The 19,573-nt window shown below is 38.3% G+C and overlaps 1 protein-coding gene across 6 annotated transcripts in view; it reads right to left on the reverse strand.

Moving 5' to 3' along the window:
* Positions 1-17,571, reverse strand: part of dclk2a (doublecortin-like kinase 2a) — a 53,768-nt gene extending 36,197 nt beyond the window's left edge. For 3 of the 6 annotated variants that reach the window (XR_008644428.2, XM_055205100.2, XM_055205102.2), the window contains exons 1-2: positions 16,777-17,571; positions 11,623-11,963 (exon numbers count right to left, since the gene is read on the reverse strand). Coding sequence is in view for 5 of the 6 variants with exons in the window: in XM_055205100.2 (XP_055061075.2) it covers positions 11,623-11,963; positions 16,777-17,173 (738 nt within the window). In the remaining variant the exon portion in view is untranslated. The remainder of the gene's footprint in view (positions 1-11,622; positions 11,964-16,776) is intronic. The other 3 variants (XM_055205103.2, XM_055205101.2, XM_055205097.2) reach the window with 1 other exon arrangement.
* Between the last annotated feature and the right edge of the window lie 2,002 nt (positions 17,572-19,573).

Below are 19,573 nucleotides of genomic sequence, written 5' to 3' on the forward strand. Positions count from 1 at the left end.
TGGCCTCTGAAGCCCAGTAAAGTACAGGGCTGCACACAGAAAGACCTGACAGTGTGCTAAGTTTAATAACAGCCCTGCTTTATCTGTCTGACGTATAATGAAGGGTGTAAGAGGAGATGCGCTCTACACTGTGTCAAGACAAAAAGGGAATGCAAAACAGAAAGCATCCAAATCCCAAATTCTTTGGCCTATTCTCTTCACTATCCTTTTACACCTCTACATACGTAAAACAACTGCAATTTCATTAAATGATTTCAGCGATTTTTGTTATGAAAGAGCCTTTGAACCATAAACACTTTGGAAGAAGGAAATTCTGCATTTTCTATTACTTTTCCAGCCCGTGTCTGATATAGTGCTAATGTATGGTTGGCTTTACTTTTAAGCACAAGTGATTACTCGAGGGATTTGAATGGGGAGGAACCTTTGTCACATCATCTATGGGTTTGGATGAGTTTGTCAACCATTAACTACTAGAGCACTGGAGTGGCAGCTGAAGAAAAATGCTCTCGTCACATCAGCAATTGCTAATGGATGCCATTAAAAGCAGTGTTGACGAATGAGCCTTTTACAGACAATATTCTAGTAACGATTACGTGTTAAGAGACTGATAAGTTTAAAGTTACATTTGATGGGGCTCGTCTGTTGCCATAAAATTCAGTGGGTTTAAAATGAGTATATAAAAGACTGGATCATGAAAGAAAGCAATATAATGTAAAGTACTGTGTAGTATAATTAAACACATAATAAAATGCATTAAGTCTTTGTGTAAGTGTAGGTTTTCATAAGCAGCACCCACAACACCAATTGCTTACAAAATGAAAACGAAGGCAGTTCAACTGATGAGGCGGAGAATAGGCCATCAGTTTTCATTTCTCAATGCGATGACATGAGCTGTCAAATCACAGTAACATCAGCGCATGCCATCCCACACTAGAGCTGCTCTTATTATTGTACATTTTTAGATCTTTCAGCTAACTTATACAATACTTTAAGACCAGAAGAAATATATTGATATGAAAACAAAAACTGAACTTCCCTAAACATTCTTAATTAATTGCATATGTTAACGTGTTTACTTCAGCCCATAGTAGAACCAAAATGAACCAGCACAGTCATACCGGTAAAAGTGAGGCTTTCGTATAAAGCTTGATAAGGTCTCCAGACTGGCAGAAAAACACAACAGAGGGCATTAAGATCACACAATGACCCTGGCTGGCTTACCGACACGTTTCTGCTTGTGTGCCAGCCTTGTGTCTCCTAGCAATGTCTGCTAGGGCTGGCAGATCTGTTGAGATGAGACACAGACATGAGATGCAGTGCCTTTTACTTTGTATTTTCCTTTTACTTGTGTGTTTGTGATGCAAAATAGTTGTGTTAATGTGGGTGCAGATGGTGGTGTATATTAATTACAGGTAGAAGGCAAATAATGATTGTTGTATATTTTATGTCTGACCTTGATTATTCTGTTTAGTTACTGTGGTTCAATTGGTATTTGCAATGCAAAGTCATGGGTTTGATCCCTGGATTAAATTCACTTTATGTTGCTTTTTATAAACACATAAATGTAAATGCAAACATATTCTTTATAATCCTCATCTGCCATTAAAATAAGTGAAGCAATCTCCATGTTCTTTTAAGAGGATAGAAGACCCACAGAGAAAGCTATCTACGTAAAATTAAGTGTCAACTTTATTTTTGTGACAATTTGAAGATAGAAATAAAATTCCAACTCTGACTCCAGCTCTATAAACTAACATGGGTGAATGGTGGGTCAAACAAATCTGGTTAGACATCTGAATAAACCCCAGTAGACATACAGTAGTACTGAAAACAAGTGTCCTACTTATTGCTACAAGCCCACGATCTAATGTGATTTAAAGGGACACTCCACTTTTTTTAAATAGGCTCATTTTCCCGCTCCCCTAGAGTTAAACATTTGATTTTTACCATTTTGGAATCCATTCAGACGATCTCCAGGTCTGGCGGTACCACTTTTAGCATAGCTTAGCATAATCCATTGTATCTGATTAGACCATTAGCATCACGCAAAAAAATAACCAAAGAGTTTCAATATTTTTCCTAATTAAAACTTGGCTCTTCTGTAGTTACATCGTGTACTAAGACAGACGGAAAATTAATAGTTGCGATTTTCTAAGTCGATATGGCTAGGAACTATACACTCATTCTGGCATAATAATCAAGGACTTGTGATATTTCTGATATTTATGATATTATGCCGTGCCCGAAAATAGTCCCCTGCTATTGAAAGTTACCAAGGGGACTATTTTCGGGTGCTTAGTACACGATGTAACTACAGAAGAGTCAAGTTTTAAATAAGAAAAATACTGTATCGAAACTCTGGTCATTTTTGATCGCGATGCTAATGGTCTAATCAGATTCAGCAATGAATTATGCTAAGCTATGCTAAAAGTGGTACAGGGAGAACCGGGAGTTCGGCTGAATGGATTCCAAAATGGTAGAAATCAAATGTTTAACTCTCAAGGAGCTGAAGAAGTGGAGTGTCCCTTTAACAGACTGTCCTAAAACGATGTGATCTAAAATCTTAAGTTGTTTTTGCCATCAGATTGTAGGTAGGCAATGTCTGACTGATCAGAGGTCATTTGACTGTGCGTTATCCTGATGTCAAATAAACACAGACCACAGAAAGGCTTCTATTATGCTAATTCACACCAGGGGCTACATGTCAATCACCAACCCCCACCGTCCATCATGACCATCACATCCCACATCACTCATTTCAGACATGACAACTCTCTCATTTACCCTCCATTTCTCTGTCATCTACTAAAATACACTCGGGAAAGAAAACAGTAAATCTACTGTATATATCTTAACCAATTGTTGATTTGGATCACATATTCCTCATATTGTAAAAGACTTAAGTACAAGGCTGAGAAACAATGGACATCTTTAGCTGATGTTTTTTTTTTATTTGTCCTACTTTGTAACATTCTAGGTCACTTCATATTAAACATGACCTGATCTATAATAAACGAAAATTGTTATGTTTTAAGTTTTAAATTTAGACCCTTATATATATTAAAGAAACATTTAATTTTGATCTGGTAAGGTATGCAGCTTTTTAAACTTAACCATATACAAGACTGTAAGGAAAACCACACAGCATACCAGCTAGGCTACATAACCCTCATTTGGTATATAACCTAATGAAAATGTATAATTTAAAGCTAAATTTGAGATCTCTGAAATAAGGTCTATGCAGGAGGCTTCAATGAACGTACAAATCATTATAAAAACATATTGAGCTTTTAAGTGACCCGTGTGCATTTCTAAATGCTATGAGGGGGTGGCAGAGAGAGGTGGATGCAGCGTTGGGACAGGAATGATGACTTAAGTGTACAACCCCTTTTTTCTGCCTCTTAGCTACTTGCATGCACCTCCCCTTTGCCGTTTCCCTAGAAACAGACGTGTTCTTTATGTAGACTTAAAACAATTACGAAGGGTCTATTACCATATAATTGGATGCCATTGTCGGCTAATGGCAAAGCGTGCGGATCGGTGGGGACGTAACCACGTTAACAACCGTAATGCATCAAACTGGTCAGCCCTATTTACCGATCACCGATTTGGCACAGCAAATCTGAACTCCTGCCAAAGAAAGTGTGTGGCTTCTTTCTCTCCATCTGCTGCTGAGATGTAAAACCAAGCAAAGCTTTTTAAGAAGACAGGAAAATAGCAATTGGCATTCATGGAGTTAGACATTAAGGAGCGTCGCTGACTGAGAATGTTGTGTTGGCTAGTGCAGATCCGCTAGCCCCCCCAAATGTAGCCCGCACCTGCCAGCTGCACTTTAAATCCCCCTGCCTTTAGGTTCAATTACGACAAAGCTGGTTGGAGTCGCAGTGGGGTGTCCACGCCTCTCCACCCTACCCCCACCTGACAAGAATTAGGCCCGGAATGCTCACAAGCAGATGGCACCCAGTGGCGCTCCTGTTAACATGCAGGCTACCACTACATATTCATCATTTACTGTTTAAAGAGGGTGTTTGGTTATTTGAAGCAATGCATGCATTAATTTCAGGTTTGAATGTTTTTAAACCATCTACTTGAGTCTAAGAGGTGTAAGAAATCTTATACGAAGGAATTTTTTATTATCAAACTGATGAATGGCATCTATGGAGAATAAAATCGGGTGTGTTTGCAGCTGTGCAACACCCCAAACTCTTTGCAGTCCTGGTGAGGGCGTAATCACATGTGATATGCAAAAATGCCTTGCGTGAACCAATCATTAATCATTAAGCTGTACATACAGCTTAGACAGGCACATGTACACACTAGGGTTGCCAACTTTCTGAAATGGAAATAAGGAACGCCGGGGGGGGGGACTTCTGGTGAAAATAGTGGAAACTAATTAATAAATTTAGATACACATATTTCATACAACTTCTTAGGCCTAAATATTTAATGAATAGCAATAGGTATGTTGCTAACTCCGCTGTCGCGGCTGATTTTTTGGTTCCGCTCAACGAAACCCAAGATTTCCTCAGGCGGCGCGCGGTGTTGTGGAAAATAATGCTTCTGTTGGTTTGTTGATGGTGAAATTTCTGAGTTTTAATTCTTAACATCACCGGAAGAAGCATAGGTACCTTCTCGTTTTCAGTCACCACCTTTTATGTTTCACTACTGGCCGTGCGAGCTCGCCAAAGTCTGTTGTTTGTAAAATCATCGCTGTTTTTACTGAAGTTGAGTAAAGACATTCTTGAAATTGTAAAGACATTTAGTTTAATTGCTAAACTACAAGTGGACGACATTTGAATAAATTTGAACGACTACCAAAGGTGGTTTTACCTCTACCAAAATCTGCTTGAATGGTAAAGAATGGGGAGCAGCCGTATAGCCATGTTAGTAAATGTCTGTATATATAGACTGAATAAAGAGTGTTATTTATTTATCTGACTTTTCAGAAGTAGAATATGTAGAGGATATGGCAAACAGCTTATCCTGAAAGATTCAGGTCAATATCTTAAAAATTTAAAAAGTTATAGCTAAAAACGTCATAATTTTCATGATTCGGTCACACATTTTCTTGAATTTTAATGGAAAACATGGGACCAAATAAAGTGATGATTTTCGAGTTTCAAATGGCCAGTACTTTGTTATTCTTTAACCCATATACATGATCTTGGTCTCATTTAAAAGCTTTTTTCAAGCTATTTCTATCTGAACAACTCGTTTTAGCATTTAACCATTTTGAAAATTTTAGAAACATACCTAATAGCAAAGTATGCCTAATAAGTATACAAGACTGAACCACATAGATGTGAAATATAAAGGCTATCATGATCATTTTGCCAACAATGAACCATGGTTTTGTTAAGTTTATAATACGCCCTCTTCAAAGACCCCACCCCTTTTTAAACCTTGAGCTATCTAAATCCATATTTAATAAGAAACCCATCAGAAATGATTGACACATTATGAGACGAGGGGGAGCGGGACACATGAAAGAGGGAGAGCACTGGAGAGATAGTAGAGGTTTAGCCTATCACTTTCTTATCAACTATATTTGAGTTTTAAAAATCCACATAATTACATACCATATGAGCCTCTGGAGACGACTGACGGACAATGAACCTTGACATTGCTCCATCCTGTGCCCGCAGCCTCTCACTCCTCTTGTGATTATCTCCTCATGCGTGCTGCTTTATATCACACACTCCGCCGTGACAAACAGAAAAAACGCGACGGCATATGGTACAATTGGCCTTGTATTCATTGCCCCTCACGCATTCCAGCCACAGGTAATCATTTTCCCATTCAATTTTATATTTTTGTTTCTTTTTCGCCGGCTGCTTGGATGCAGTCATTTTTACATTTCCCGCTGTTGACACTTGTCGTCATCGTTGCTATGATACGTGACATCACAATGACTAGGGTTGCCAACTTTCTGAAATGGAAATAAGGAACGGGGGGGGGGGGTTCGGGGGGGTTTGCCTGGGTCCGGTGACATGCCCCCACGGAAGTGAATTTTGAAAAAAATAACCCCTGAAATAAAGACTTCTGGTGAAAATAGTGGAAACTAATTTATACATTTAGATAAATATATTTCATTCAACTTCTTAGGCCTAAATATTTAATGAATAGCAAAGTATGCCTAATAAGTATACAAGACTGAACCACATAGATGTGAAATATAAAGGCTATCATGATCATTTTGCCAACACCATGGTTTTATTTAAGTTTATAATACGCCCTCTTCAAAGACCCCACCCCTTTTTAAACCTTGAGCTATCTAAATCCATAATTATTTAATAAGAAACCCATCAGAAATGATTGACACATTATGAGACGGGAGGGAGCGGGACACAGGAACAGAGGGAGAGCACTGGAGAGATATGTAGATATATATGTTAGGCTAAACCTGTACTATCTCTTTTAATTATAATCACTTTCTTATCAACTATATTTGAGTTTTAAAAATCCACATAATTACATACCATATGAGCCTCTGGAGACGACTGATGGACAATGAACCTTGACATTGCTCCATCCTGTGCCCGCAGCCTCTTGCTCCTCTTGTGATTATCTCCTCATGCGTGCTGCTTTATATCACACACTCCGCCGTGACAAACAGAAAAAACGCGACGGCATATGGTACAATTGGCTTTGTATTCATTGTCCCTCACGCATTTCAGCCACGGGTAGTCATTTTCCCATTCAATTCTATATTTTTGTTCTCGTTTCTTTTTCGCCGGCTGCTCGGATGCAGTCCTTTTACATTTCCCGCTGTTGTCACTTGTCGTCATCGTTGCTATGATACGTGACATCACAATGACTGAAACGACCAATTAAAAGGGCATTCCCTGATGGGGCTGCAAGATGTTAAAACGCTGTACGCTGATCAAAGACAAACAGGGGGAGAAATTACCACACCGTCAGGGTTTTCTTATGCAAATGACGCGGTCTTCGTTCATGGCTGACATGTTATAAGCTATGTGTCTGTCATGTATTTGCACTGAATTAATTTTCATAAAATACGGAACAAACTGCGTTCCGTATCAGTTCAATACGGAACAAGAATTTTATGTGTCAAATACGGGACGATTCCGTATTATACGGAACGGTTGGCAACCCTAGTACACACCCTGAAAGTGACAAGATGCGTATTTAAAGGGATACTTCACCGATTTAGCATTCAGCTTTGTATCTGTAGAAACCCGGCAGTATTACTGAATGACCATGTTTCCCTCCATCATTTCCCCCTGAGAGGAAAGATATCTGCATTTTGGTTCTGCAAAAAAGTCCTCCGATGATGCAAAAATCGTCATATTACATCATCGGAGGACTTTTTTGCAGAACCAAAATGCAGATATCTCTCCTCTCAGGGGGAAATGAGGGAGGGAAACATGGTCATTCAGTAATACTGCCGGGTTTCTACAGATACAAAGCTGAATGCTAAACCGGTGAAGTATCCCTTTAAGGTGTAAAAGCAGCTTAACTGTAAGACAGGTCACGCGTAAATTAGTTTAATGGATTTAAAAAAGCATTTTAATTTTGCTTTATATATAAGGTTCAAGAAAATATCTGAATACTTTTGTTTAACTTTCTCATTCTGTTAACACTTCGCTGACAATCTTTAAAAATAAGCTGGATTTGTTTACCTCAAACATCAGTTTAAAAGATCAAGAGATTAATCAAAGACCTTAATCTTACTTACAAAGCTATATAACAGACAAATGTGAGAGTCACGCTTAGCTATGCGTGTCCAGCCCCACCTTATTGTGGCTCATTCCAGCACAAATGTACATTACCGGACCAATTGGCTTTCCGCACCCAATAATACTCCACATTATTTTTAACTGATACCCACAGATGCTTTTGTGAGCACATGTTGAGACCTACCATCTGTGTGACTCACTAACAGTAACAACAGACAAGGCTCAATCAGAGATCATTTATCACAAAGATTTTTTTACTGGCTTGACCTTGCTGTTCTCATAGACACAATATGCATAACATATTGCTGTTCTGGGGCTTAAAATGGCTAGAATTAATGTTATACTGGTTTAAAAACCCAACAAAAGGAGCATTTACTACTATAAATTAGCACTCCTACCTGTACCAGCAACAGGCAATGCCATAGAAACTGTTTTCTAATGATCTGTGAGCATTGTGCACTGTAAGTCAGTTTGGATTAAAGCGTTTGTCAATACAAAACATAAATATGAAGAGTTTGGTTCCAAAATGCAATAAATCCATTTTGACTAATTTCGGTAAAAATGTTTTCTATACCAAGAAAGTGACAAGACTTTCACGTAGCATCTTTAGGTTATAATAACATTAAAAATTCAAATCCATAATTTGATTTTCAGAGATTTATTATAAAAACTGATAATTTTTTCCGCAAAATGCAATAAATCCAATTTGATTTTTTTTTTAATGCTATAGATCCACAGAAAACCACCACAGGTTTATCAATGCCATCAAAAGTATTATTTTGTTTTTGTTTGTTTGTTGATCACGAAGTACAAAATAGATAAGGAAAACTAGGATTCCTTGTGTATTCAATGCACCGCTATTGTTGTTTACAATGCGTGAAATGGTGCACTGTGATTGTTTTAGGGAATTTATTGCATTCTGCAAAGAAGGAGGACTGGCGTTTTTCGCGTTTTTCGTGTTTTGGGAAAAAAGGGGGAAAATGAAAGAATAACACAACCAATATTGGATTTTGCCGTAAATTAAGAATTTTCTTTTTGATACTGACCTGATACAATACTGAACTATTTTTTTTATGTCTTTTTATCGCATTTTGGAACCAAACTCTTCATATACATTTTGTGAACTGGATATTAGAAAAATGGCGAGTGACAGACCTAAGCCCCGAAACCGTAAACTTTTGTAAAAAGTTACACTCAAATTACACTCAAACAAACTTGCATTTTGTCAGCGCCGATAGCCTTGTGTTTAGTGTGCCGACAAATAGCGCCAGGACGCTCACTGCGACCTGAGTTCGAATGCGGTCTCTGCGGTCCTTTGCCGATCTTACTCCTCTCAACGCTTTTCTGTCATCTCTCTACTGAACTATCCAAATAAAGGCATAAAAGCCTCTAAAATATCACTTGCATTCTGACTGGTATCGACGGTCAAACGTCGTTTCATGAAGACACACACAACAAGCGCAAATACACACGTGTATTGCAATTTCATACATTTTTGATTCAGTTAAAATGGATGTTTGTAAAATTTGTCCTTAAGGCATGAGCATCACTGCAGTTTCATCCCATCATACATTTTTAATGCTTATCACTGACTTTGTGTGCGCCAGGAGCTACTCCCACTGAGACACTTAGACATCAGAAGCGTCCGTGCTGCAATGGAAATGACATCCTTGCCACAATCTTGGACACCCATTGAGCCCATATATATTAGTGGTAAGGATGTATTGACTGACCATCCTCAGCTAAGTCAATGAATAATGCAATAGGGCACATTGGGCTTAAATGACAATTGCACAGATTTTACGGCTGTCTGACATATGGTACAACTTATAAACAGTCCATACCTCAACAACACTAATAAGAACATTTTAAATATTGTAAATGCTGTTTTTTATTGGTTATGTCCAAGTCATTTATATGACTATCATTTATAAGAGACAATTAACATTATGTCTGTGATTTGGCAGTAGGTATTGTGCTGGTATTGACTAAACTAGTCAGTTTGTTGGGTGAAACAGCTTTTATACAACTAACAAATAACAAATTATTATTTATTCCTGCCATCAATAACACACATTCAGCTCAAAGACTGAAAAGAGACTTATAATGGACTTACTTTACCAACATTTTTTACTCCTGCAAAACCAGTCAAGGACATTACTGTAATAATTCTGCATTCACGATTTCCATAAAATTCTTGCAGGCACCTGTGCATAATTACAGACGATCAAGCCTGGGACAGACTTTGATATGCGTGATCAGCACATATTCACTAAATTCCAAAGAGATTCACAGAGAAAGACAGGCTCGATAGATATATTCAGTAGTGCCGAGTCAAAATCCCTGATGATCTCATCAATATGCCTCAGCTATTCACATCCTACCAGGCTCAGATCCCAGTTTTTAGGAAAGAGAACAGAAGGGGATAATTCCCCTGTCCTTATATGACTTTTCTCTTACTGTATCTCATTCGCCTTTATTATATCTTTCATCTAAACATAAAGGCTATGTTGGTACCCTAATTTAAAAGAAATGCCCAAGCACCTTCTAGACCAGTGGTCTTCGACACGATGCCAACACAGAGTCTGTGAGTTGCCCACCAAAGCAGATTCTATTAATAGCCTTTATTAATCCATTACAATTTTTTATATTAGCTTGACTTTTTTATGTATGTTAACATTTTAAACAATAATAAAACACATCAACAAGTAAAACAAAACGTTTTCAGAAGACTATATAAAAAAGTAGCCCTCCAGATTGTTTTATCCATCTTTACATTGGCTTCCCATACGCTTCAGAATTGATTTTAAGATCTTGGTGTTAGTTTTTAAAGCATTACATGGGTTAGCACCTCGTTACCTCTCGGATTTATTAAAGCCTCACACTCCACTAAGAGCTCTTAGGTCAGCTGACCACACCCTAAGTGTCCCTAGAACAAGGAGAAAAGTAGGGGGATCGAGCTTTTGCGTAGCAGCATCAAAACTGTGGAACAGTCTGCCACAAAATTTAAGACAGGTCCAAACTATTGCTCTTTTTAAATCCAATCTCAAAACTATCTCTATTTTTACAGTCTTGCTTTTAATTCAGTTTGAGAGCTGTTTTTTATGTTTCTTGTTTTATGAGGACTGTACTGTTATTCTCCTATTGAATTTAATGTTTTTGCATGTTTTTAATGGTAGTTTTTATTTTGTTTATTTTACATTATATTTTATTTTAAGTTGTTTAATTTTGTATGTGCAGCACACATACAAAGACAGTTGCTGTTTTTTAAAAAGTGCTATATAAATAAACATTAATTTGATTTGATTGTGGTAGCCCTTGCTCACAAAAAGGTTGGAGAGACCCCTGTTCTAGACAAAATCCCACAAACTTAATAGACGACAACAAAAGTTTTTGACTGCTATCTTCTTCACTGTTTTATTGTTCTAATAACCATAGAGATGACTACAGACATGCCCCATCTGGGTTTCTTGTCTGGCTTAAGCATGTTGAGAATTGAAGAGGGTTCAGGTGGTCATTACCAGCTCCTGTTGTATAATTCTGGACTATCTATATGTAAATTGTACAACAGTTCAGATCACTATTCGGGGGTCCTTTGAGGATTTCGCCACGGAAGCATTCACATTTATTAGGTGATAAAAGTGTGCCCTCATTTTTTTACAATACAACGCTTTATTGGCACATCCAGGAAGAAATTAGGTTATTATCCAGTTTAAGAACCTGACAGATGTTAAATTCACAATGCCAAATTAATGCCAGCTTACATTACTTCAGGAAAAGAGAGGGTGTCATCGTGACCACCCACTTACTTGGAAAACATGGATTAATGATGCATTTTGGCATCATAGGGACCATTTCAAACCCCCTTGGGTTTCTTTATTTAAATCGTTTTATTAAATGGATTTTTATATTTATCACTTACTTGTTTGCCCTCCAGAGTATACAGTTTCTTCACAGCCCCCGAGTCCAGTTTAATAGCGTCGGTGATGTCCGTGAGCACCTGGTCAAATGAGTGAGCCGTTTTCTTGTTCAGGAGAATTCGGACAGCTTTACGCGGCTTGACGCCACTTCGGATGACCGTCACCAGCTTGGGTTTGATGAAGTCTTTGCTCTCCCGTTCCCTCAGTTCGTTCTTGGTGGTGGTAAGTGATGGCAGCGACCGTGACGTGCCAGTTTTCACGTTGACCGACCAGTTTGGGTTTACATTCTTGGTGTAGTCCACTCTACGGTAGGGTTCGTTGGAAGCGCACACATAGCTCTCTCCTGCAAGAGAAGAAGGAATAAAATGAATGGATGTTGAATATGATGTTGAATACCAAATGTTTAGTATGCAAGAATCACTAGTTTATCTCAAAATAAGCCCATATCTGAACACCCAAACCAAACCTTCCCAAAAGAAAAAAGCTGTAAATGATGACCAACTCCCAATTACTTCCAGTACAAGTGCTGTGTTTAACAAACCTTTGGCTACATAGTCTACGATACACCACCCAACTATTATAAATCTACGAAACATAACCAAAGACGACAAGGAGTTAATGGACTGGGATGAATAAAAATGTGCACTTAGCCTGTTCATGACCTCGTCTTTCTCCCTCTTTACACTTTTCAGCTGGGGTTTTGGGCAACGTCCAAGGCAAACAATTTTCTTTTTTTCAAAGGCCATAGCAAATAAAAACCACAAGATGGAAAAAAAATGCTGCAGTAATATGCGTTTGGCTAATGTACCAAAATGCATTTATTAAAGAACTAAACACCTGCTTGCTTGATAGACTTTGTGTCTCTAAGTAAGGCCCATTAAAGTGTGTATGACAGCATAAAGGGCATGTTTGTTGTGTATGTGAGATGGCACATCTTGGCACTACAGACCAGACAGCTGGTCTAAAAATGGAGCTTTGTCATCCTATAAGGAGAACAGGGCTGTCACGGCAAAAGACATGCTAGTGCATCAAAACAAGACTAACATCCTTCGACTCCGAACATCCGCTGATCTCACCCTCCCACAGAGGAAAGTGTCTGAATGCTGCATTCGTAACATAAAAAATATGACTTTGATTTAGCACAATGCAAGAGTTTGGGCTTAATAACTGTTACAAATTAATATTGACAATTTTTTACAATGGCAATCAAAATGAACAGACCGCAGACTGCGGTTGTTGCATCACACAATTTATCGTGACTATGCAAAAGACCACACAGATCAAGAATACTGACTCTTTCTTCAGAGCTGAATGATGTTTTTGTTGACACAGGTGAGCTGCATTACTCAGCAATTAGTGAGACAGAGGTATCAGTCTCTAAATTGACAATGTAAGCATTGTGGGGTAAATTTATCCTGACGTAAAGGTTGATGGGGTCATTATATTGTTATGAAATATCTGACACCCAACAGTGTTCCTAACAAAACCATGAAGTGCAAAGTGAAACTGAGCTTCTAAAAGATATAAACATACCCTATAAAACCAAAACACTCATTGCTGTCTTGGGGGGGGTAAAGCTATTTTATGCATTCTGACTTAGAAGCTGTTTACAGTTGGGATTAACATGCGTTTTCATCGATTGGATCACAAGTGGACAACGTTAATGCCAGGTGTAAACGTTGTTAAAAACTTTTTGAGCTCGTCCACTTTCGACCACTTTCAACCACATTCAGAGGTGGTCGAAACCCCTTTCGATCGGATTGCTTTTGTAGTGTAAACGCACATGTGGTTGAATGTGTTCGAACAGCCACACGCGACCGCCTTCTCTCCGCCCATTTATCTAATCTGAGGTCCTGAACACAATGTTTTACGTCTTTTCTGACTTCTGGCGCGAACACACGGTGAACAGGGCTATTTTTAGCCTTTCATTGATAAAACTAAAGCGGCTGATCTCCGCAGTTTCATTTTGCAATCTTATTTCATCAATTGCACTGAAATATCAGAGAAAGCTCTAACATATTCATGTACAAAACACTGGCAAAATGTTAACTTAAACACAAGCAGCGGACCCCGACATAATATTAGTTTGCGTCCAAATAAACTCGTCATTACTCCCGCTCGCGTTTATATGAGAGCGGAGAGACTTGCCCACCGTTTAGACAGACCACCCCCTTACAGTATTCAGGACAGAAGCCGTCCTAAGTAGACAAAAGATACGGATTAAAATACCAAGTGTTAACGTGACGTGTCTCTCTCATCCACTTGTGATCCGATCGATGAAAATACATCTTTATACCAAGTGTAACAGCCCCTTATTAACACCGTTTAAAACACCATTTGGACGGGATTCGTTTTCCAAGCAACTTTTTCCCCCCACGACGTCTGTGCTTTTATTTTTTGCTCGTGTAACTACTCATGTAACAGTCTTTAAATGGGGAAAGCATTGAAGTGTTTGGTGGCTTCTAAATTCATCCCTGTTTGGATCCTAAGGAATGAATGGGGCTAGGCTAAATGCTAACACATTCACAACGCGCTGAACAAAGATTAAGGGCACGCATTGAAAAAAGATAGTTGAGGTAAGAACATAGTAATAGATTAAAAATGGTGGTGTTTTCCTTTTTCCTGAGAGTTGTAATTGTTATGCTAAACATAAGCAAAGTGTCAAAAAAGCAGTTGAGCGTGTGACGAAGTATTTCTGGGCCAAACTTACACCTCGTCTTCCCTACAAGTTTCTGAAAGTTTTTCAACCATGGGTACCTGTTACGTATCAGTGACCCCATATTCCTTTTATGGACACTTCTGACGGAAAAGCCGACATGTCTATCAGCGTGAGAGCGAGAATGACGAGGACACTCATTTCTTCGAAATCACAGGCATTACTGCACGCGATAGCTTTTTTATAATAAAACTCAACAATGGCATGAAAGAAGAAGTGTGTTTTTGGATGTAAGGAGAAGAAAGGCTTGTTCAGCTTTCCAAGTAAGGGAGTCGCACACTGGATGAGAAGAGCAGCGCCACATCGCGTCTAGGACAACTCAGAGGTATCATATACCGAAGTGTTAAAAAAATTGTTTTGTGTCTGTTGCTTGCTTGTGACTCACTCCTCCCACCAGATGCCTCTTGGGTTTCATGCTTTTCCGAAAACATTCGCTACAGCTGAATTGTCTTTTGTAATTTTGATAAAAAAAAAGACTCTTCAGAGATATGAAGGATGTAATACTACTCTATAGGTACTCAAGCAGAAACACCATATTATGTAAGCTTTAAGGAAAATACATATTAACAATATGACAAACCAGGCTCCACCCCCGTACAAACTATAAAATTATACAATAGACAGTCTGGCAGTTCATTAATAACATTATAACATTCTTGGTGATGTCAGGTTTTTGTAAGCATCATCTGCAAGCTCTTTCCTGCCAACAGCGAGGAAATAAAATGGACTAAAACGATGTTTAATAAAAATTGCTTAGCATGCACAAACTGTACCAGTTTTTGTGGACAAAGTGCTGCATTACTGAAAACCTGAATGAGGTCATGATATAGAGAGCAACCATAAGGTCATGTAATACAATAGAAAACCTCCATAAACAATATACACTGGAAACTATCTTGAATTTTCTGAATAGTTCACACTAATACATTTTATACAGTATAGAGTAGCCTATTTCTGATCACAGTTGCTAAGGGAATCGGAGGCAACTGAGAAGTGGTGACTCACCTAGTGTGAATGAAACATTTGCTTATTCACATGAGTATACAAGCAGTGTGAAATAATCACACACATGAATGCTATGATACATGTGCACTGTTTAAACTCTATTAAACTGCATGTTTAACATTTTAAACAGTCAAATCCAGATTTTAAACAAACTAATACTTTTGACAATTAAATTAACTTGTCAATGTTTGGATGTGCCAATGAGCTGGAACCACAGCCATCCATCCAAAACATAAATGTCATTTCATTGCCACTGGATAATAAAATCTCAGTTTGCCTCAGAAACAGGAGGGAGGGACAGGGGGATCCCAAGACTCTGGGCTTTATTAAGCTGAAAAATGAACAAAAGGCTAATTAATCAGATAGACACCAGATGGGGTCACTAATACTGCTGAACAAACTGACCTGAAATAAGAATGGAATGACAGCTATTTGACACCTTGTATGTGAGGAGACATAAAATATATATTATAATGAATAGATACCGTTTACGTGAGGACCAGGTGTGACACAACCTCATGGGTAATGAACCCTTCATGACCTGCCCCCAAAAATCAGATGTCCAGATGGGATCCTGATGTACCCATCATTCAGCTGGCCAGCACAATGTACCATAATTCCAACTGGCTGCCAATTGCTGTTGATATTTAACAATAGCATTCTTGGTCGTGTATTTATAAGTCTTTAAAACACAAAAGAGAACTAAGCCAATCCAGTCAGTGTAAAGAGATGCTGAGCTCGGCGCTTCACATGCAAAGCTCATAGACAGTTGCATCACATGGTAAACTCATGAGCACATTTTGCATTCTGAACCAAAGCATCTGGAGCTTTATTGAAATAAAATCTAAAGTCTAAATTTAAGTTTAAGTTTTAACATGTATTATTAAAACCTACAGTGCAACAGATTTTAAAATCTGTAAAAGTTTATATTTTGTATTAGGTATTTTTGAGGGAGTACTTGACTTGGGCTTGGCAGTAGAGTCAGTGAAAGAATGGGGATAATACTCTGACCTTAAGTGACCTAGCCTATTAAGTGCCCAATTAAATCCTCAATATAATCCATCATTTACAGTAAGTATACAGTAAAATGGGCATTGTGCATAGGTGGACTTATTTTAAATTTGAAAGTTTACATCTGAGAAGAAGACCAACTCATAGAGGAAAAAGTGGCTCATAAAAATTCACTGTTAATCCACAGAGCTTCTTCGAAGAGAGCTGGAAAGGTCAGACTTTATATAAGTACAGACTGTGTAGGGGGGCAATATAGAAAAGCTATTTAAAATATCACTTCAATGTAGCCTACTGTAACTAATTCATAGAATTACTGATATAATTATATTATTATTAAAGTGTTGTCTATGTAAAACAACATTTAGATGTCCTGCTGTACCTTTATACACATTTGAGTTATCACCTGTACGAAGTTAACCCTCACCTTCGGTTAGCTCATCCAGGCTGATGATCTTCTTCGCCCCGTCTATACTGTAGATGCACCGGACTCCCTGTGGTAAATTAACATTGTCGGACAGGGAGCGTGTCAGCTCCATCAGCAGCGCGTCCAGTGACCTGAATCTGTCACTGGACACCGCATACACCAAACCCTTGAAGTATCTGTCGCCGTTGCGATAGAAACGAACTTTCTTCGCTTTCTTCTCGGTGGTGAGCGACTGGAGCGTGCGCGTGCGATAAAAGCTACAGTGCGCGCTGTGAGCGGGACTGGCCACGAGCCCGTTACCACGAGAGCTGGATTGAGCACCAGGGCTGCCGCGCGAGGACCGGTGACTTTTCTCGCGCTCCTCGAAATGCTCCCACTCAATACTTTTGCTGGACATGTTTATATCCCTAAAGTCAAAGCACAGACCTTTTAATACAAGAGCTATATAATAATAATGTACCAGTTGTCGTCCGCTGTATTTCTTCCTTCGACTTTCATCAAACGTTATTCTCTTTAGTAAAACCGTACAGTCAAAGCACAGAGCGAAGGCAGCTTTCGTTAAACTTTTTATGCATCTAAAGTATAACGACTTAAAATAGCATAAGTTACGAGAATTTACTAGTAGTCCACGAGTACCAGAACAGCAATATTAAGAGAAAATTGTGGTCTCAAAACAGAAAAGATCCGTCGGATGAGCCTCGATCATCCTGATGAGACGCGCAGAGCTGTGTGTGCGCATGCTGGACACGCGTGACCGTACGCTGCTCTCTTCATCCCTCAACTGGCACAAAATCAGACCAACACACATCTACATCAGCTCCACAGGAGGAACGAGATCTGCTCCTCCTCCGGGTCCTAAAAACATCAGATAGCCTATATTTTGCTCATTACTAGAGAATAACTATAAAATGTAAAATTATAATTTTTATTTGTAAAGGGGAATTTTCCAGTCATAATGTTCCAAATGAAAGTCTATTTGATCTAATACAGCAAATCACAAACAGGAGTATAATAATATAATATAAGATGCTGTTTACTTGACTACCATGCCAATTCTTCAGCCTTCAGCCATGCCTTCCCTTCTCCATCTCTTTTAGGTTTATTTCAAACTATATTTTAGTTAGGCTTGAATGGAGTTTAATGCTTGAAGCCTGCATCACAGAGAACAAGCCAAATATTTTATACAAGGTTCACAAATCCTTGAAAGTTGTGAATCTGGGGGAAATAATTTAAGGCCCTGCAAGTTAGATACAGGTCACTGAAAGTGCTTGAAATGTATTTTATGCAAGAAGTTCGCTTTAAATGCTTATATCTTCTGTATGCAAATGTTGATTCATACTAAAATGCTTTTTTGCATAGTTGTGTTTGCCACATAAAAATGTCTTGGGTTGCGTATGTAACTGTTGTTCCATGAGAAGGGAAGGAGACGCTGTGTCTCCCTTGCTATACTTCCTGCTTCCCTGCAACGTCGTCTTTGGCAATATTTCAGATAGCGATATACTTCCTGTCTCCTGCATCACCCTGTCTTTGTCGTTAAGCCTCACCATTGGTTGAATTTAATATACACATGCAGATGCACTTACCCCTGCAGGCGTCCCCAAAGTGTCACTACAGTGACACAGCGCAAGTCCCCTCGAAAAGGGAACTGTAACAGCGTATCTTAAAAGGTAACACGATGTAACCTTGCTCTCACTCAAAATGTGTCCCCACATTTAGTCCTTGAATTTTAGGGTATTGGACCTGGAAAGTCCTTGAAAGGTCCTTGAATTTGAAGTTAACTAAGGTGTAGGAACCCTGAAGGTTTATATTAACATTAAACATTACTTAAGAATTCATATTTCATAAAAAATATTTTTCACATGTGCATACATTTTTGCTCTTGCACATTATGTTATTTTTTATTAATTTAATTGTGCAATCAGCGAATTGAACATTCAGAGGAATTTAAAAAATACAAGTTTGCCTTGAAAATCAAGCACCTTTACCTGAACAACAACTGCTTCTGAGGCACATAATCTGAACACATCACTGAAACAGTTGAATGCAATATCAGACAAAATATACAGTATCTGATGTTTCTGTTTGAATATTCTCCTGCTGAGAAGCAATGAGGAAAACACTGACATTGCGGTTCTTTTGTGAATTAAAGGAAGAATCAAAACTCCACAAAAGGATGTAAACTGGAAAGAAAAGCTCCGGAGACAGGAAATCCTGAAAACAATAACAGTTGCAGAGAAGAATCCCTCCCACAAAAAAGAAAGAAAGAGAGCGAGAGACAGGAGATTTTTCTCTTTGCAGGAAAAGACCCGCTTAAGGCCTGGCTTTCCATAATAACTAAATCCATTCAACTGGGAGAACAAAAAACTTTAACATAAATTAATAATTTATTCCATTTTAAAGTATAAAAGCAAAATTAGCATTTTATGTAAATAATTGAAAGTTTAATATTCTGTCTGTATATTTCATTATGAGTAAATTGAGCATATATTGTTAGCATTATGAAATTTTGTTAAATATTTAAAGGCTTCAAATTAGCAATTTTACTAAATTGGCAAAAAAAAATGAAAAGTGCCTCATGGTTTAACTTATTCTGAATTGTGAATGTTAAAGGTCAGAGATCAGTGGAAGATCATTGCAGTGTATTTCAATGAATGCTTGCAACTGTCTTGTAAAGTTATGTATTTTCATAATAGTCACTTTCTGCAAATTGCACCTGTTTGAATTTACACGAATTGCCCGAGTTTGCCATCTTGTGGATAAACGCTGCATACACAGGATGATACAGAATAAAGGTGGG

The sequence above is a fragment of the Misgurnus anguillicaudatus genome, chromosome 3 (genome assembly GCF_027580225.2).
Source record: "Misgurnus anguillicaudatus chromosome 3, ASM2758022v2, whole genome shotgun sequence".
Lineage (NCBI taxonomy): Eukaryota > Metazoa > Chordata > Actinopteri > Cypriniformes > Cobitidae > Misgurnus > Misgurnus anguillicaudatus.